Source organism: Dreissena polymorpha, chromosome 1, assembly GCF_020536995.1.
Source record: "Dreissena polymorpha isolate Duluth1 chromosome 1, UMN_Dpol_1.0, whole genome shotgun sequence".
Taxonomy (NCBI): domain Eukaryota; kingdom Metazoa; phylum Mollusca; class Bivalvia; order Myida; family Dreissenidae; genus Dreissena; species Dreissena polymorpha.
In genome coordinates this window covers 90,129,692-90,149,119 of record NC_068355.1, presented here as the reverse complement: position 1 = coordinate 90,149,119, position 19,428 = coordinate 90,129,692, and the positions used below count along the sequence as shown (strand labels likewise).

General features: G+C 35.0%; 1 protein-coding gene across 3 annotated transcripts in view; it reads right to left on the bottom strand.

The window, feature by feature from the left end:
- Window positions 1-15,328, bottom strand: part of LOC127840102 (BCAS3 microtubule associated cell migration factor-like) — a 51,300-nt gene extending 35,972 nt beyond the window's left edge. For all 3 annotated transcript variants that reach the window (XR_008030414.1, XM_052368545.1, XM_052368536.1), the window contains exons 1-12: window positions 15,172-15,328; window positions 13,161-13,215; window positions 11,724-11,799; window positions 11,423-11,523; window positions 10,652-10,733; window positions 9,614-9,677; window positions 7,278-7,388; window positions 6,681-6,757; window positions 5,367-5,527; window positions 4,782-4,940; window positions 1,416-1,646; window positions 462-555 (exon numbers count right to left, since the gene is read on the bottom strand). Coding sequence is in view for 2 of the 3 variants with exons in the window: in XM_052368545.1 (XP_052224505.1) it covers window positions 462-555; window positions 1,416-1,646; window positions 4,782-4,940; window positions 5,367-5,527; window positions 6,681-6,757; window positions 7,278-7,388; window positions 9,614-9,677; window positions 10,652-10,733; window positions 11,423-11,523; window positions 11,724-11,799; window positions 13,161-13,215; window positions 15,172-15,239 (1,279 nt within the window). In the remaining variant the exon portion in view is untranslated. The remainder of the gene's footprint in view (window positions 1-461; window positions 556-1,415; window positions 1,647-4,781; window positions 4,941-5,366; window positions 5,528-6,680; window positions 6,758-7,277; window positions 7,389-9,613; window positions 9,678-10,651; window positions 10,734-11,422; window positions 11,524-11,723; window positions 11,800-13,160; window positions 13,216-15,171) is intronic.
- Between the last annotated feature and the right edge of the window lie 4,100 nt (window positions 15,329-19,428).

Here is a 19,428-nt window from a genome sequence, read left to right as displayed (position 1 = left end):
ATTTGTCTAAAATCTCTTAGTTATTTTTTATTCATAAATTGTGCACGTAAATACAAGACCTGCATTGCTTTCATTTGGATTTCAAGCATTATCAAATTATTTTTAGACAAACTTTTTTTTTAAAAACATCTTCGACCCTCAAGTAACAGTATAAGAATTTCTTGATATTAGATAAGCTACGGATTTGTGTCATAAAATAATTCATGTGTTAAATGAACAATGCTTTCCTCAATTTTCTCAAACCGTAACGTCCTTGGGGAAAATTGTTGACAAGTCTACTATCACGCCTAGACAGATAGTAGTTTAAGACCGTTCTAAAAACAAATATATAATAATGTGAAACTTACCTAAAATACGTATGATTTAATGTTTCACATTTTTTTCTTATAGTTTAAATAATAGAAAACCAGTAAACGCATCAGAAATACTAAATGTGTTATGGATTGAGATAGATCCCTTACCTCCATAGGATGTTATGGGGAAGAGATGTGTGGTCCCTCGATGTGAGCTCACTGTCACCCAGCGACTGTCATGTGTGAAACTCACATCAATCACCTGAAAATGAAACACATCAATCACCTAAAAATGAAACCCAGCAATCAAAGTTCTTCAATTGCAACAATTAAATACAGATGTTATTAAATTGCAACAAGCAATAACACAGCTGCTAGAATTACAAAGAAAATTTTCAAAATCAATCTCAAATGGAATTGAATAGCCACAAGCAATCACACATGTACTATAATATCCATAAAACAATCACACATTGCATTGAATAGCCATAAGATATCACACAGAAAATAAAAAGGAAACCAGCAATCATACAAGGAATTGAAAAGCCACAAGCAATCACATATGAAATTGAATAGCCCCAAGTAATCACACATAGATTTGAATAGCCATAAGCAATCATGCATGGATTTGAATATCAACAAGCAATCACACATGGAATTGAATATCCACAAGCAATGATGCATGATATTGAATAGTAAAAACAAATAACACATGTAACTAAAAAGCCACCAGAAGTGTAGAGTCATAAGAAATCAAACAATGAATTAAATAGCCAAAAGCAATAACATAGGGGATATAATTGTCAAAAGCAATCCCTAATTCAGTTTGCAGGGGAAAATGGCTTAGACTAGTTTGTTATAAAATTGATGGATGTGAACATTTGATAAACTGTACCAATAGTTAATATATCTAATATTTATCATTTCATGGTTATAGTCATTAGTAATGTGTATTGATTTAAGGTTGAGACAATAAAATACTGATATTTAAATCATATGTACTCGTTTAAAGAGCAAAATAACCTTATGACCTGGATATTTCACTGAGCAAATGAAATAGAAGGCAGCAAGACTATATAACAAAATTGATCTAACTACAAACATGATAACAGATGAATATACCTTGGCAGTAGTGTCACCCCGATGCAGGGTATATAGGTGGTGGACTGCGCCCAGTGAGGAGCTAACAGGATGTGCCATCAAGCGGAACACATGAAAGTTGTGTCCCAGCTTGCAGGCGGTCACAAGCAGAGTACCAGTAGGGTCAAACGCCATGTGGGCCACAGGCTCGTTGGCGTGGGCGTGAAAGTGGGCCAGTAAGCCACCACCCTCGTTGTCTTCTGTCACATTGAACTGGGGACGGAATAAAATTGATTGGACAAGGACATAACAAAATATATGTTTTCTGCAACAATTTTTTAAATGAAATTTATAGAATTATAATGTTTAAAATTGATTCTTTGCAGGCTAGAAGGCCTATGATTGTACAGAAATAAATATAAGTATATATTCTATCTATAAGTTAAGTTACATTTAAATTAAATTTAGTTTTCTTTGTGACCATATGAATGTCAATTAAAAATGTGCAGATTGCAATGTTAAAAGTTAGTGACAACTGTGGGTAAACACTAATCAACCCTGGACAATGTCAGCAAAAATGTATGGACCAGAATAAATAAATATTAAATCATTTATGTATATATTTTTTTACAAGAAACAAGTTGCTTAGTTCAATAAAAACTTATGCACCAAACTGAAGCCTTGTCAGAGTTAATGTATTGGCCTGTTTTGAAAATGTCACTATGTCCAAAAGTTGGTCAAAAACAAGGACAAAATAAAGTTAGGGGATATGAGTTTGTTGAGAGTGTTTTCAGATAACATTTATTCAAGTATCAACGCTTGTATTAAGCGGAAATGATATTAGACAAAATGCATTATTTTTGGCTCAATCAATAATTTTCTGAATCAGTTAAAAAAAAAGGCAAATGTAAAGAACAAAATGAAGTCAGGTGATGTGGGTTTGTTGTTATATGTAGATAATATCCATGTAAGTATTAGGGCTTTTCAAAAACATATTAAACATTGTGAGGACAATTTCATTCCTAAATTTGGCAAAACAAAGGATATACAAAAACCTAAATGGATTATTATTGTGTCAGGAAGGTAAAGAAAAAGTATAAAGCCTGGAAACGTTTTACATACAGTCGTAGTTATAGTGACTATCAAAATTACTGTAAGCTTAGAAATAGTGCAACCCAAGCCATTCGATTTTCAAAGAAAAAGTACCAGAAAGGAGTAGCTGAAAGTGTAAAAATTAACCAAAAATCGTTCTGGTGCTTTGTAAAAGGTGAAACAAAAGGAAAAAGTGGGATTGGCGATTTGAGGGATAAGGACGGAAATATTAAAACTGAAACTAGTGATAAAGCTAATGTGTTGAATTACTTTTTTGCTTCAGTGTTTACGCAGGAGGATAATTCTGAATTGCCTGGCTTTCCAGATAAATTGGATCCACCACATTTCTTATCAGACATTATAATTTCTGAAGATTCTGTATTTAAACATTTGAATGCTTTAAGAACTTCAAAAGCCTATGGTCCAGATGATTGCCACCCTTTTTTCTTGAGGACTTGTGCAGAGGAACTTAAAAAATACCTCAGTGAACTATTTCAAAAATCAATATCTACTGGTACATTGCCATTGAACTGGCTTACAGACTTTTAATATAACCGGAAGCAAAGAGTAGTTATTGATGGACATAAATCCAGTTGGCAGAGTGTTTTGTCTAGGATTCCTCAGGGTTCTAATCTTGGTCCAGTACTTTTCATCATCTTTATTATTGATTTGCCGGATGTGGTTGGCTGTTTTTGTAAGATGTTTGCAGATGATTGCAAAATTCATAAGGGTATTGAATCGATTAATGAACAACAACAACTTCAGGCGGATATTGATCAACTTTGTAAATGGAGTAAGGACTGGTTGTTAAATTTCAACATTAGCAAATGTAAAATTGTGTCATACGGAAATGAGAAATCTCATTTCAACTATACCGTATTGGATGGTGATGGAAATGCTCAAAATCTAATAGAGTATTATTTAATATAACACACTAGAAACACTGAAAAAAGCATCCTTTTTTGTAAGAAAAAATGTAAACAACTGGAGTCAAAAAATAGTAAGAAAAAGTATGGTTGACCATAGATGATAAATATAAATTTTATTGAAACCTTTTGAAAATGTGTAAACATCACTTTAACAAACACATTTATATATCATTATTTTTATATAATTAATATATGCTATAAAATTAAAGGGATTTTGTTAAAATGTTTTAAATATTTCTGTATCTTTCATTTTTGTGTGTTAATTATCATTTTTGGCCCACCATAATTGTTCAAGTGTACAATTTTTTGACTCCCGTTTTTCCTTTTTTTCTTACAAAAAAGGATGCTTTTTTCAGTGTTTCTATTGTGTTATATTTAATAATACTCTAACACTATGTTCTATAGTGGTGCATGTTCCAGCTGGTAACAGTGGATTTATGAAGAAAATAAGAAAATAAGGACTTTGGTCGCCCAAGAAGAAAGTGGTTTTTAAGGTGCAAAAATGTGATTATTTACTCTTTTGAAAGATTTCATTAGAACTGGTTCATGTATCACTGAAGTATATGCTATTTTAATTGTGCATAGTGTTCCAAACTTAATATAGAATGCTTATAAAAGGAATTATACTTTAACATTACCCCACCCACTTCTGACCATTTCAGAAAGTGATATGCCCTTAACAAATTGACAAATACTCATAGTTTCATACTATATAATGTCATGTCAAGTTGTCAGTATTACTTTTGTTCATTGAAATTCATATTGGCGAATAAATATTCGTATTCGCCACCCTGTATTTGTGATACGTATTGTATTCGTCACCTAGTGTATTCGTTACAGCCCTAGTAAGTATCAAATCCTTGTAAGAAACTTTAAGGATGTAGCACAAAATCCGTATTTAAGGGTTAACAAAGAATTTGAACCTTTACAATTTATACATATGTAGTAAAAAAGAAGGTCATTCTCAAGGTCAAAACAAGGTCAGGTGATGTGTGTTGATCATATTCAAAGACATCATCAATTCAAGTGTCAAAGCTTTACATGAAGCATTATTGATGTTTTGCCAAACGTGTTGTTTTGGGTTATCCTGGTTGGAACAAAGAATGAATGAACAAACAGATAAATGGACAGACTAATGGCTATGTGCCTCATGGCTTTTGCATATGCTAAGGGCATTACAAATCTTATATTTTTATTTATAGCATAATAGCTTTACATCTATATCATATCGATTAGAAACAACATAATTTTGGAAAACCTAAGTATGTAAGTAAGAAGATGGTGTATTGTTTTTATAATTAATAATATGACAAATGCTAATTGCAAGATATGGCATAAGCATAATCCCCCAAACTGTACATATTTCTTCAAGACAAGGCCTGCTTACATGGTCATTATGGATGGTCTGTATGTCAATGACAGAGACGATTCCAGGCTGGTTCCCATTGTCCAGATGTACCGGGTCTCTCTTGGGGGCACTGGCTTTACTTCCTGTCACGGAGCTCACCATCGCCTCACCAAACATGGACAGACCCTTAAATGCTCCCTGCAGTGGAAACATTTAGTATCAGGCATTTGTGTAACTATCAAATTACTGGAAATCTAGAGAGTTGTAAGGGAAAATTCACATACATCATTCTCATTTTAGTTAGTAGAAATTCATAACCCATATTAAAAAATATATATATATTAAGAACATAAATAAAGATTTAACTTGAACATTAATAAACCTTCAAATACTACCCAACAGTGTGAATGTTTTCTTTTAAATAATTTATTTTCATCTGTACAAATCAGGAGATTTCAATTGTATTGAACTGTATTTTTGTTGATTACATAGTACCATTTCAGATTTGATTCCAGCTTGATATTAGTTTGCTGTAACAATGTTTCTCTGTTTTATAAATCAAAAAAGTAAGATAAAAGATCATATATACCCCCCTTAAGAATTAATACCACAAAAAGCACCTACCTTGGCAGCGCTAATGACTGTGGCAGCGTATGACTGAGCCCCATCACCGGACATTCCTCCGCAGGACTGATGCATGGCAACCAGGCGCTTGTCTGCGTATGCCAGCCATCGTGTACTCAGTGCTATGGGGTTTGCACTGATGCATGGGCAGGGGTAGCAACCTGATGGTAAATACAAAATGAGTTTTTATCGATATAATTACAACACGTTAGTATTTTAGTAAAGAATAATAACCCTGTATATATTACTTTTCTGAGACTTTGAAAGTAAGTATTTTGCCTTATGGGCACAGTTAAGCTCCAGCCGAGCTCTCCTCACAATCACACAGTATATCTAACATAGAAAATTCTCAGGCTGTACTAGCTGCATGTGAAATAAAACCCAATTTTGATGACACTGGTCGAATTACACAGTATTATGCTATAAAACTAACTTAGTAACTAGTACATGATGCTTGTTAGTTTGAACACTTGTCATTTTACAGTAAACCCAAGCAAAAGTCAAGATCATGAATCAAGCTTTTGGTAAATATTGTTCTCATTCCAACTGAGATTTTTACAATCTATTTTAATTATGTCTGAAGGATATTTCAATACAAACTTATAAATAATTAAATGTCAACAAACATTTGGAATAATTTTTTGCAGAAAACAAGAAATACTAGGTTGAGATTAAATACAGATAAGCACTGCTCTGAGAAACAAGAGCTGTGTATGTCAGAAACACAATGCCCCCTACTGCGCCGCTTTGAAGTCATATATTTGACCTTTGGCTTTGAAGGATGACCTTGACCTTGACTTTCACCACACAAAATGTGCAGCTCCATGAGATACACATGCATGCCAAATATCAAGTTGCTGTCTTCAATATTGCAAAAGTTATTGTTAAAGTTAAACCAAGGTTAAAGTTTTCCACAGAATGATACACAGACAGACAGGCCAAAATATATACCCCTGATCATTCAATCGAGGGGCATAAAAAAAGGCTTAATGCATGTGTTTTAAGTGTAGTCTCAGATTAGCCTGTGTTGTCAAAACAGGCTAATTAGGGAAGACACATTCTACCTAAACTGGTTTTTGGCCAACGAAATCCTTTTAATCCTATCCTTTTAACGAAAAATACCATAAAAGCAGATCACATCCTCCTTGAGTAGCTTGTGCATAAAATGACATGTTTATCCTAGCAATCTTTAAGAGAGCGTACTATGTGGCTTTATTATCACCATCCAGACTTCATGATGGATTTAAATTGCTTCAATTGCATTACTTTTGATTCCTTACAAGCAAACACGACGCAAACATGAGTTAGACTCACTTGTGATCCAGAACAGCTGCTTGAAGCCACACGTCTCGTACACACACACTTTCTCCAGAAACACTGTCACCAGGAACCTGTTACATATAAAGACACATAGTTTCAGACACCTATAAGCTGTACTCATATATAATGGGGTTTAATGCATGTGTGTAAAGCATCATCATATATTAGTCTGTGCAGTCAGCATAGGCTAATCAGGAAAGAAGCTTTTTGCTCTTGCATTAAACCCCATTTTTTCACTTTTATGATGGAATATGTTTTAAAAACATACCACATAAAAATTATTTATTAATATGAATATGTGATGTGGCCGATGGTTGACACTGCCAGGTTTAAATCAGGCTTTTAAGGTACTTAATACAAAGAAAGCTTCATTTGTATATTTTTTTTCCAGATGCTTCAGAATAAAAGCTTAACCCATTTACAGCCCTAATATAAAACCTGTACACGACTTATCAACAATTTGTATGGACTTTTTATAACATATTTACTAACAAAGTTTGTTAATTTTTGGATCTTGATTTGTAAAACCAACTCTGATTGAGAAAATGGAAATATGGAGCTATATAAAGATAAAAGCTACAAAGTACCAACCTCTTATTGCACTCTACGTTCTGTACAGGCAATGTCTTGAAACTGACACTGTGTACTTCATCTCCAGAGCGCAGGGACACCAACTTGATACCACAGTATGGCTGACCCGCACTGAAATGGATCACATATGATATACCTGTACATGTGCATATCAGCTGCCTCATGGGAAAAATGGGCTTAATGGATGTGTTGAGAGGGATGTCCCAAATTAGCCTGTGCAGTCAGCACGGACAAATCAGGGACAACACTTTCTGCTTTCTTGAATATTTCGTTTTTAGAAAGTCTTTTTTACACAATTCCAGTGTCGTTGAAAGTGTCACCCCCTTCTGAGCCTGTACAGGCTATTATTGGATTATACTTTACGCAAACGCATTAAGCCAAGTTTTATCAGAACAAGGTTATATAATCAAGTACCTTTAAAACTGCTAAATAGTAACAAGAATGCTATTAAAATGTAAACCAATGTAATAAACTGAACTGTATTTCCACTCTGATGACTACAGCAAGCAAGCAAATAAGGGTCAAGGTTGCCATATGTGGTTTATTATGATGTCATGTTAGGGTAATCATAATACTAGAAATGGCGCTGCAGAGGCCGACGCGTATCCCCACGCCGAATGTTTGACCTAGGTGTGCCCCAGGGTTGGTAATGGGGCCATGCATAGCTGAGATTGACCGTATTGTCATAAGAGAAGTTCATCATCAATTAGAAGTGAATTGGTGTAGAAATGAAGAAGTTATAGTAAAAGGCAATTTTGGGTGGGTGTGACAAATGTGGGCAGGGCGCCCCAGGGTTGGTTATTGTGCCATGCATAGTTGAGATTGACCGTATTGTCATAAGAGAAGTTCAGTATCAATTTGAAGTGAATCGGTGTAGAAATGAAGAAATTATAGTAAAAGGCAATTTTGGGCGGGTGTGGTCTATGTGGGCGGGGCCCCAGGGTTGGTAATGGGGCCATGCATAGTTGAGATTGACCGTATTGTCATAAGAGAGGTTCAGTATCAATTTGAAGTGAATCGGTGTAGAAATGAAGAAATTATAGTAAAAGGCAATTTTGGGTGGGTGTGGTCTATGTGGGCGGGGCGCCCCAGCGTTGGTAATGGGGCCATGCATAGTTGAGATTGACTGTATTGTCATAAGAGAAGTTCAATATCAATTTGAAGTGAATCGGTGTAGAAATGAAGAAATTATAGTAAAGGCAATTTTGGGTGGGTGTGGTCTATGTGGGCGGGGCCCCAGGGTTGGTTATGGGGCCATGCATAGTTGAGATTGACCCTAATGTCATAAGAGAAGTTCAGTATCAATTTGAAGTGAATCCGTGTAGAAATGAAAAAGTTATAGTAAATGGAATTTTTTGGTGGGTGTGGCCTATGTGGGCGAGCGCCCCAGGGTTGGGATTGGGGCCATGCATAGTTGAGATTGACCCTAATGTCATAACAAAAGTTCAGTATCAATTTGAAGTGAATCCGTGTAGAAATGAAAAAATTATAGTAAATGGAAATTTTTGGTGGGTGTGGCCTATGTGGGCTGGGCGCCCCAGGGTTGGGAATGGGGCCATGCATGGTTGAGATTGACCGTATTGTCATAAGAGAGGTCCAGTATCAATTTGAAGTGAATCGGTGTAGAAATAAAGAAGTAAATGTAAAATAACCTAAAAAAATGAGTGATAATTTCTGACGCGGCCCCACCCCAACCGCTATAACTTTTGACCCAGGGGTCAGATCAAAATTCCAAATAGTGCAGGGTCGCACATATGTTCATAGCTACCATGTGTGTAAGTTTCAAGGTTCTAGTGCTTTTAGTGTAGGAGGAGATAGTGGCCAGGACGGACGGACGGACAGACAGACGGACGGCGGAGATAACCACAATATCCCCACCTTTTTTTCAAAAAGCGTGGGGATAATAAATTTCCATAGTAAGACAAGTTATTAGTCTATAAATACAAACATCCACTCAATCTTTTGATGAACACAATCAAATATTGCAAACATATTGGCTTCTGATTGAGGCAATTTTCATTTGTTTATTTTTTTGATATCTAAATTCCAAAAATGTATCTTTCTAAAAATGTTTCATGAAAAAAACACTTTATTCGGACGAATATAAAAGACTTCAAAGTATTATTCCAATTAAATTTAAAGCAAGATATTTTATAATTTATATTTAATCAGTTGGAAAAAAAATCGACTAAACATTCTGTAATATTTAAAATGTATTTCTTTAACAATTCAAGGGAAGTTACCCTTCTGATTTACTTACTATTAATAAATTCTTAATAAAAGGGCAGTAACCTTTGTTAATGCTGTGTACTTGCATACAATTAAAGGGGAAGTACCTAGAGGAGTCACAGAGAACTATCAGTGGTCGCTTAGAGCTGAACTCGTCTGTGTAGCCAAGAACTGCAAGCAAAAACAACAATTATAAACAGAGTTACTCTGCCGATCTAATCTTGAAACATGCTGGTAACTTTAACATGAGCGCTTAGCTTCTGATTTACAAACAATATAATACTATGCCAAAAATCAATGGACCAGAACACGTCTTTTGGTCATATAGATAGACTTACATAGTATAAATCAGCTCAATATCTGATAGTATTGCGTAAAATGCAGTTTAGCCGGACAATGATACTTTTTTTCCTTTCTGTTTTAAGTTTAACTTCTTTACATGAAACATGGAACAAAATACTACCGGTAAATGCCACATATACTGGATAGTCAACTGGCTGGAAAAAAAGTTATAATGATTCATATGCTTTTTTGGACAGTCTTTTTTTATATAAATCTGACATTTTTATTTGTTGAAGATTATGTTAAGCTTAAATAAACGGATCTACTATCATATGTGTCTTGTTCTGTGAAAGCTGGGCATAATGCATGTGCGTAAAGTGTCGTCCCAGATTAGCCTGTGCAGTCTGCACAGGCTAATCAGGGACGACACTTTCCGCCTAAATTTGATTTTCGGTAAGGAGGGACTTCCTTGAAACTAAAAATACCATAAAAGCGGAAAGCGTCGTCCCTGATTAGCCTGTGCAGACTGCACAGGCTAATTTGGGACAACACTTTACGCACATGCATTATGATCAGCTTTCACAGAACAAGACACACATGATACTATATTTATCAGAGGGGTTATAACTTATTATTTTTTTATTGATTGATCAGGAAGGATTCAAAGAAAATGCTTACCTGCATAACAATTTAGCAATTGAATGAACAAATAACATTGAAATTATATGAAAAGTCATAATAATTCGGAAAAAAAATTAGTAAGGTAAGATTAGGTTTAGAAAACAGTCCATAATGTGAAAACTTTCATATTTACAGGGGAAGATGATAGTTTAGAACAGCCACAAGGGATAACCTGTCCTGACCTGGTTCAGGGTTTGGAAGCACCCTACACACTCTGACAGGTCCTTGGCGCAGGGATAACACCTCCTGGGCCTCGCCATTAGTCTGAAATACATCTACAACTTAGATGAGCAGGCAAAAACTGAACAACAGTAGAAATACATTCATGCCCAGATGAAATTAATGCAGTTTCTGACAAGCTTTTAAGTTTGGCTCAATAAATTTAAATGGACTCATCAGTTTGAATGTAGCCATGAGACAGCTATCTTTGGTTAAAAGACTTGAACCAATGTACCAAGGTACATTCCAGCTTACAGCCTTGAGATTAGTGACCTTGTATTTTTTTAAGAGACAATTATTGCAAAGCACCAAGACTTATGCAGCCAACTTATACAAAGGGGGTCTTATCACTTGAGTGGCAAGCCTACTTACAGACCAATCTGCTCATCCCCATAGTCTAATCATATGCTAATCTGTCCCCTTATGAGACCATAAAAGCTTGTGTTATTTAATCATGGACAGGGCAGCTTCTGACCAGACTGCATGGTTGCGCAAGCTTGTGTGGATCTACCATGGTGACGTATGACGTAAGACCCATTTTTCATTTTTTTACATCTCAATGATAGCATTATTTTAGTGGCTGTGCTTTTTTTCTTTGGTAATGATCATGTCCCCAGTGTAAGCAACATACCAATAATTAACATAAATTTGATTCTGTTTTAAAAGTTTGAAATTATCGTAACATATGTAACTACAGGCCCTGGAATCAAAAAGAGAGTTTACAGTGCACTCACTGTAATGTGCCAGATCTGGACTCCATTGCTGTAACCAAGGATCAGAAGCAGAGGCAGGCCCTTAGTGTCGGAGCGAAACATGTCTGGGTTCTTGGAAACATCTGAAAATATTGTTGTTTGTACTAATATGCGATATGAAGTACTTACTACCCAACGGTGACCTTTGGGATGTAAACAAAGGAAAAGTAACAACTATAACTTAATGCAAGCCTTGATATCAGTAAAAGATACACATGTCATACATAAACCATAAAATTAGATGATTTGTTTAAAAAGTAGTGAACTTAATCAATGTACACACCATTGATATCACAGTTCTCAAACTTCACCCATTGTATCTTCTCCCTGTCTTCACCTTTCTGACTTCCGCTATATGCCTGAAACAACAACATATGAGCCTTCTCATGCGAAAATGGGATGTACACCATATCTAGCACGGGACATATGAGCCTTCTCATGCGAAAATGGGATGAACACCATATCTAGCACGGGACATATGAGCCTTCTCATGCGAAAATGGGATGCACACCATATCTAGCACGGGACATATGAGCCTTCTCATGCGAAAATGGGATGTACACCGTATCTAGCACGGGACATATGAGCCTTCTCATGCGAAAATGGGATGTACACCATATCTAGCACGGGTAGCTTCAGAAAAATGGGATGTACACCATATATAGCACGGGTAGCTTCAGAAAAATGGGATGTACACCATATTTAGCACGGGTAGCTTCAGAAAAATGGGATGTACACCATATCTAGCACGGGTAGCTTCAGAAAAATGGGATGTACACTATATCTAGCACGGGTAGCTTCAGAAAAGCCTATGTTGCAGCCTCAACAAGCTTACAACATTTATTCTTGAAGATTTAGCAATATTCTTGATGATTTGGATAGAAATATGATTTGGGTCATGCATTTATTATGGAAATGTAAGAAAAATTAAGCTTTAAAAAAACATGCTGTTAAATTCCAAACCCAAGGGGGTGCCAGTAATGCATACATATTAAAGCTGCCGACTGCGGGGTTTTAGTTAAGTAAGAGTCAGGGCAGACTTTACAAAATCTCCTTTTCTTGGGAAACATGATATATTTGATATTGAAATTGCTAAAATGAGATTTATTTTTTTAATCTTAAATATGGAAAGTGCCGCACAATATTTAAGTTTGGTCATTTTCTGAAATAAATTTATGTTCATTAACAAGGACTTCTGTAATTTTGCTTTACATACACTCAAACGTGTACATGGTAGACATTAAAATATCAATTCAAATAATTTTGCATATCAGGGTTTCAAAAACTTTACAGACATTGTTGAATTTTGTTTATTTATTTTTTTTAAGAAAATAAAATTGTTAAATTGTTAAAAAATCACCTTGATATTCAGCTTGTTGAAGAAAATAGGGGATAAGGTGATAGCAACCAGCTCCCTGATTTTGTTATCGCTGATGGGTGAATAGATATTTAAATCAGGGTTTAATAGACAGCTAGCCAGATGTTAATTGTATTCAAAAAGGAGATAAGACTATCTAAAACCATTACACCTGTAATTGTTAAATCCTACACAGATTGCAACCAAGCAAAAAGCAGGGTAACTAAACCTATGGACACACACTTCAGAGAAAGATACATGTATTGGTAATCTATGTGTGGTTGATCATGGGGTTTGGGTCAGATTGCACCAAAGTGGGACCCTAGCATAAGTGAGGATAATCAAATATTGCTCCAAGCTTACCTGTGGGACGACATCGGAGAAGAAATCAACAACACTCTCAATCAAAGACTTCTCACTGTAATGGAGCAAAAAAACATGTACTACTTTTCTTTAGAGAGCATGCACTTAAAAAAGAAGATCTTAATTTAATGAAATGAATCATATGTGAAACAAATAATGATTACCTGTAAAAACTTGCACTTGTTGCTAAGCTTCATGTGTGGCATTTTTGTGGAAACTGCCCAGGGTTGTAAATGCTTATATTGACATGATGAAAACACCACAGCTTTTACAATTTGATGATGATGAGTGGTTGTACCTGGTAATTTGTTTTCGTCAGATTCATAGCAGACTTAAGCAATAAGTGAACATTTACTTTGCCCTGAGCTAAATGTTGTTTTGTTTCATGTTCTGGGCAAGGCTTAGTTGCAATAATTCAACTTAAAGCTTTATAATCCCAGAGCCGCCATAGCAAAAATCTCTGAGAATACGTTTATATGGGCTAGGGCAAGGCTGTTCTACAACAGCGAATCCTTTTAATACCAATTCTCCCCCTATATCTAATTGAAAAAGGACAGTTGTTAGTTACCAGAATAAGTTTGTGCAACAAGTACTGCTTGATTGGTCAATGTCGGCTTGGGAACTACTTATATGTACCATGGGTACTCTTAAGTGTACTTAAATGTACACTTCGTTCAGAAAATATACAAAAAAGTACCCACAAATTCTAAAGCTAAATTGGTGGTTGTCAGCTTGTTTTAAATTATTTATTTTCATATATATGCCAATAATTTTATTAATGGCATCTATTTTATCGTACATACTCAAAAAAGAATGTTGAGGCAAGTTTCGTTCAACGAGAATTTTGTTTCATATTGCGTAGCAAATTTTACCACATCAGATTTTGGGCAGGAATAAAACTCGAGTACAGTCTAAATTAACCAGGTACGTTTAAGTATATCTGTACCCAAGGTAAATTTAGTATACTTAAGAGTACCTGGGGTTCATTAAAGTAGTACCACAGCCGACAATGCCGAATCGAGCCTAAGTACTAGTAAACCAGATAAACCAGGAAAAGGTGAGTTGGTTAACAGACCCCTGTGATAATATTGAAATAATGTTGAGCCCTGTGAAAAAGCCATTTTTAAACTTGTTCCTAATTTAAGGAACATACAAATCATGTTGTTGCAACTTGTAAGTAACAAAACAAACCATGTAACCATAATGATTTAACATTTTTATATCATCTATCAACATTATCTGTATATTAAGATTTTCTTTGCTATACTTGTGAAATAATAAAAATCAATATTGCAAACAATGATTCCCTGTATAGCAGGACTTCATCTTACTGTGTATATAAAAAGATATGATATGATTTATATTGCCAAAATCATTTATTGCTGATAATGTAAATAAATAAACTGTATAGAATTTAGAAAGGTATCAGTGCCACTTTAAACAACGTATTGACCCCAAAATTTCAAATGTTAATGCCAGTTTGCTACCTTCTACAGAATTGTAAACAAACACTATTGCAATGTAGCTTTGCTATTCCATTTTAGCGGTAGAAGTTCGACAAAATATGAAGTTGCTTTAATTAAGTTATATTGTCTTCGGTTCTTTGAGCTTTTCTTTAAGAATGAAAACTTCGAATGCAATGTTGATCACTATTCTTTTCTACACAATTTTCACATACATTCTTGTCTAAAACATACAGATGATGAAGTGAAACTAAAGTTGCACAATCATTTCTTATCATTGGACAAGGCACAATGAAGGTCAGTGGGGTTGCATGTAATTTTTCTTTAAATTTTCTTTCTTACAAACATATCAAACAAACAGTAAATGTGAACGAAAATCATGCATGTTAACGTATTGTTATATCAAAAGCTTATCAGTTTTGAATATTTAATCATTTTCAATTATAATTTATTACACATCGAAATTATAACCCATCGGCGCCCCGAAATCTGTCAAATTTGTAAACAAAAGAATTTACATCAACCCAACACACACAAAATACAATTACCTGTACATCTGCGGTCGAATCGTGTTGCAGGTGTACTTGTACGCCTTTCGCATTGGATCTGCCGACATTTTCAGTGTCTTTGATTGAAAAACGGACAGAAAAAGTATCAACAAACATTTGCAGTCTCAACTCGTAAAAGATGACGTCACACGGAGCTATCGTGTATCCCAGCTTGCATTTCTACTGGTGCCCAGCTGTACTAACCTTTGTTCGTACCGAATGATATTCGTACAACAACGACTCGATATCCCGACAATGACAGTTTATCCCGACAACGACAGTTTATCATTCTTGTCCTTTTCTGGCATCGTTTCCATAAAATTCATTAATACAGACATATTATTTTACTAAATATCACAACGTCAATATTCCGTCCTTCTAAATACTTGCTCCGTTATGATTGAAGGTTGCTTTGAACAGAACAACAGATATAGATTCCAAGAGGTATTTTACACACTCCCCGAATACACAATCCTGACCACACGAGGCTGTGTATTTTCTCGTTTAAAAAGGAACATGAAAATTTTAAATACTTCCCATTAAAATTTGTTAAACAAGTTACTATTTTATTTATTTTATAATAAACTATTTTATTAACTATGAAACAAAAAAACTATTTGACAACTCATATATTTTAACGACTATTGATTATTGTTGCGCATTATGGTGTTCAGCAACACAGTCACACTTACGTAAAATACATTCGATACAAAAATGTGCTGCTAAAATAATACTGAATAAACCATATTCAACTCGATCTTCAGCTCCCTTATTCAAAGAACTTGGTTGGTTGACATTCAATAACAGATGTACTTTCCTAATTGGATCTATTGTTCATAAGTTTGTTATAGGCGCAATGCCCTCTTATTTCAATAATGTTATTCATATCTCAAATAACAATGTGTACGCTCTTAGATCCATCACACACACTGATATATCATCTATTCCGTTTAAAACAAATTATGGAAAACGAGCGTTTTCGTTTCGGTCACGAACCATATGGAATTCAATTCAAATAAGCATCCGACAAGTGTCTTCAAATACTACATACAAAATAAATTTTTTAAAATACCTACACAAAAACCATTGATACATATATATGCTCTTTTTAAAAATTTTCTATGTAAATACTTTGTTGTGATGTGTCTGATGTGATTTATTTTGAAAGATTGATTTTTGAAAGATTGATTTTTGTACCAGATATTGCATATTTTGTATTATCATAATCGATATCGTCTTTCTTATCATCGTTGTCGTCATCTTCGTCGTCGTCGTCGGAATTGATAAGGAAGTTATTATAACATTTAACTGTATAATTAATTTTCTTTTTTCCCTTGTTTGTTCGTATGCATGTTTCAATATGTATACTTGTGTTTTGTTACTGAAGACCACATTGTAAAAAAGAAATTATTTCTTAATGTGAATTCTTCATGAAATAAAGTTATTATTATTATTATTATTATTATTATTATTATTATTATTATTATTATTATTATTATTATTATTATTATTATTATTATTATTATTATTATTATTATTATTATTATTATTATTATTATTATTACTATCAGGTGTTTTTAATCTTGAGTTGGATGCAAGTCGCAATTCAACGCTTCGTGTGCCGTGTGTTGCGGTCTGAAATTAGACCGCGATACACGAGATTCGGATAATATGGGTGATATTTGAATAATAAAATATCATGTATCGCTTCGTGTGTCGCGCAAAATATCGTGTGTCGCTTCGTGTTTCGTGTTTTGCCCTTTGAAAGCGAGACACGATATTTTGCGCGATACTAGCTCAAAGCGACACACGATATTGTGCGTTGATACACGAAGCGACACACGATATTTTGCGCGATATATCGCCTTTTGGGCTACCTAATTAAGGGCGATATTTCATGGTACATTATCGCGCGTCGCTTCGTGTATCGCGCAAAATATCGTGTGTTGCTTCGTGTGTCGCGCAAAATATCGTGTAGCGCTTCGTGTGTCGTGTGTCGCCCTTGATGAAAGAAGGGCGGGATTATAAATGGCACTCTCCAAATTCCGTATATTAGTGTGTCGATGGCAGCCATATTGACATTAAATGGTTTAAAATTACTGTAACGCCGTTTAAAAAACGCGAGAGTCGACAGGCGAATTATTACAGCGATATTTGAACAGTACAAATATCGCGTGTTGCTTCGTGTATCGCGCAAATTATCAAGTATCGCTTCGTATGTCGTGTGTCTCGGTCTGAAATTAGACCGCGATACACGAGATTCTGATAATTTCGGGCGATATTTGAATAACCAAATATCGTATATCGCTTCGTGTGTCGCGCATGATACCGTGTGTCGCTTTGTGTTTCGTGCGTCGCCCTTTGAACGCTTGACACGATATTTTGCGCGATACACGAAGCGACACACGAATCACGATATTTTTCGCGAAACACGAAGTGACACGCGATATTTACCACGCTATATCGCCCTTTGGGCTACATTCAGAAGGGCGATATTTCGTGGTACATTCTCGCGTGTCGCTTCGTGCATCGCGCAAAATATCGTGAGTCGCTTCATGTGTCGCGCAAAATATCGTGTATCGCTTCGTGTGTCGTTTGTCGCCTTTGACGAAAGAAGGGCGAGATTATAGATGGCACTATCCGCATTCCGTATCCTTCTTCGGGTGTTTATGCAAGTCAATATCGAATCGTTTATTCTAATGGTTTATACAAGGCTATAAAGTATCTCTAAGGGATTTGTTTCGTCACTTACTATAAAATAGTCTTTAGAGTAGTTGTTTATGCAAGGCACTGACAATTACTTTTAATCATTATACATGTATTCGTATGCAAGTCATTAAGAAGTTCTCGCAAAGCAGCTTCTGAACGACATTTTCGAGCAGTTCCAAGAGTAGTTTATTATGAAAGTCAGGCTCAAGTATTTTCTTGTTTAGTAGGTTTCGCAAGTTTCGAACAGTTTCTAGTATAGAAGCTTATGAAAGTGATTATCATGTAGTTCTTGTGTTGTAGCTTATATAAGTAATTATCAAGTAGTTCTAACGTAGTAACTTGAGTAAATAATTATCAAGTAGTTTCTATGATCGTAGCTTATGTAAGTCATTATGAAGTAGTTTCTGGCGTTGTAGATTATGTTAGTATTTATAAAATAGTTTCTAGCCTTGTAGCTTATGTAATTCATTATCATTTAGTTTCTAGTGTTGCAGCTTATGTGAGTCATTATCAAGTACCGGTAGTTTTCAGTGTTGTAGCTTATGTAAGTCATTATCAAGTAGTTTCTATGATTGTAGCTTATGTAAGTCATTATCAAGTAGTTTCTGGCGTTGTAGCTTATGTAAGTATTTATCAAATAGTTTCTAGTGTTGTAGCTTATGTAATTCATTATCATTTAGTTTTTAGTGTTGTAGCGTATGTGAGTCATAATCAAATAGTTTCTCGTGTTGTAGCTTACGTGAGTCATTATCAAGTAGTTTCTAGTGTTGAAGCTTATGTAAGTCATCATCAAATAGTTTTTAGTGTTGTAGCTTATGTAAGTCATTAACAAGTAGTTTTTAGTGTTGTAACTTATGTAAGTCGTTATCAAGTTGTTTTTAGTGGTTAAGCTTATGTAAGTCATAATCAAGTAGTTTTTGGCGTTGTAGGTTATGTAAGTCATAATCAAGTAGTGTTTGGGATTGTAGGTTATGTAAGTCATAATCAAGTAGTTTTTGGCGTTGTAGGTTATGTAAGTCATTATCAAGTAGTTTCTAGTGGTGTGGCTTATGTAAGTCTTTATCAAGTAGTTTCTAGTCTTGTAGCTTATCCAAGTTATGGTCATTAAGTTTCTAGTGTTGTAGTTGATTTAGGTTTTAATCAAGTAGTTTCTAGTGGTGTAGCTTATGTAAGTCATTATCAAGTAGTTTATAGTGTTGTAGCTAATGTAAGTCATTACCAAGTAGTTTTTGGCAGGGGCGAAGCCCCTAGGCAATAGTACTGAAACCGATTTCTGAGACGAGCTGATTTGGCTGGCTGCCAAAACCAAATTTCTATAACTCCGATTTACCACTTTAATAAGTGCGTGCGCAATAATAGTAGTTCTTTGCAGACCTCAATAACCCGGCTTGTAAAAACTGCACATCACCATATAACCTGACAGTGTCATACAAAGTGTAAAACAATATTATTGAATCAAAATTGTTAAGCATTGGCTACGACATAGTTTACATATTCATGCGAGAATAAGTTCCTCACTGTACGGTCGTTAACTACCGTTTCGCGGAG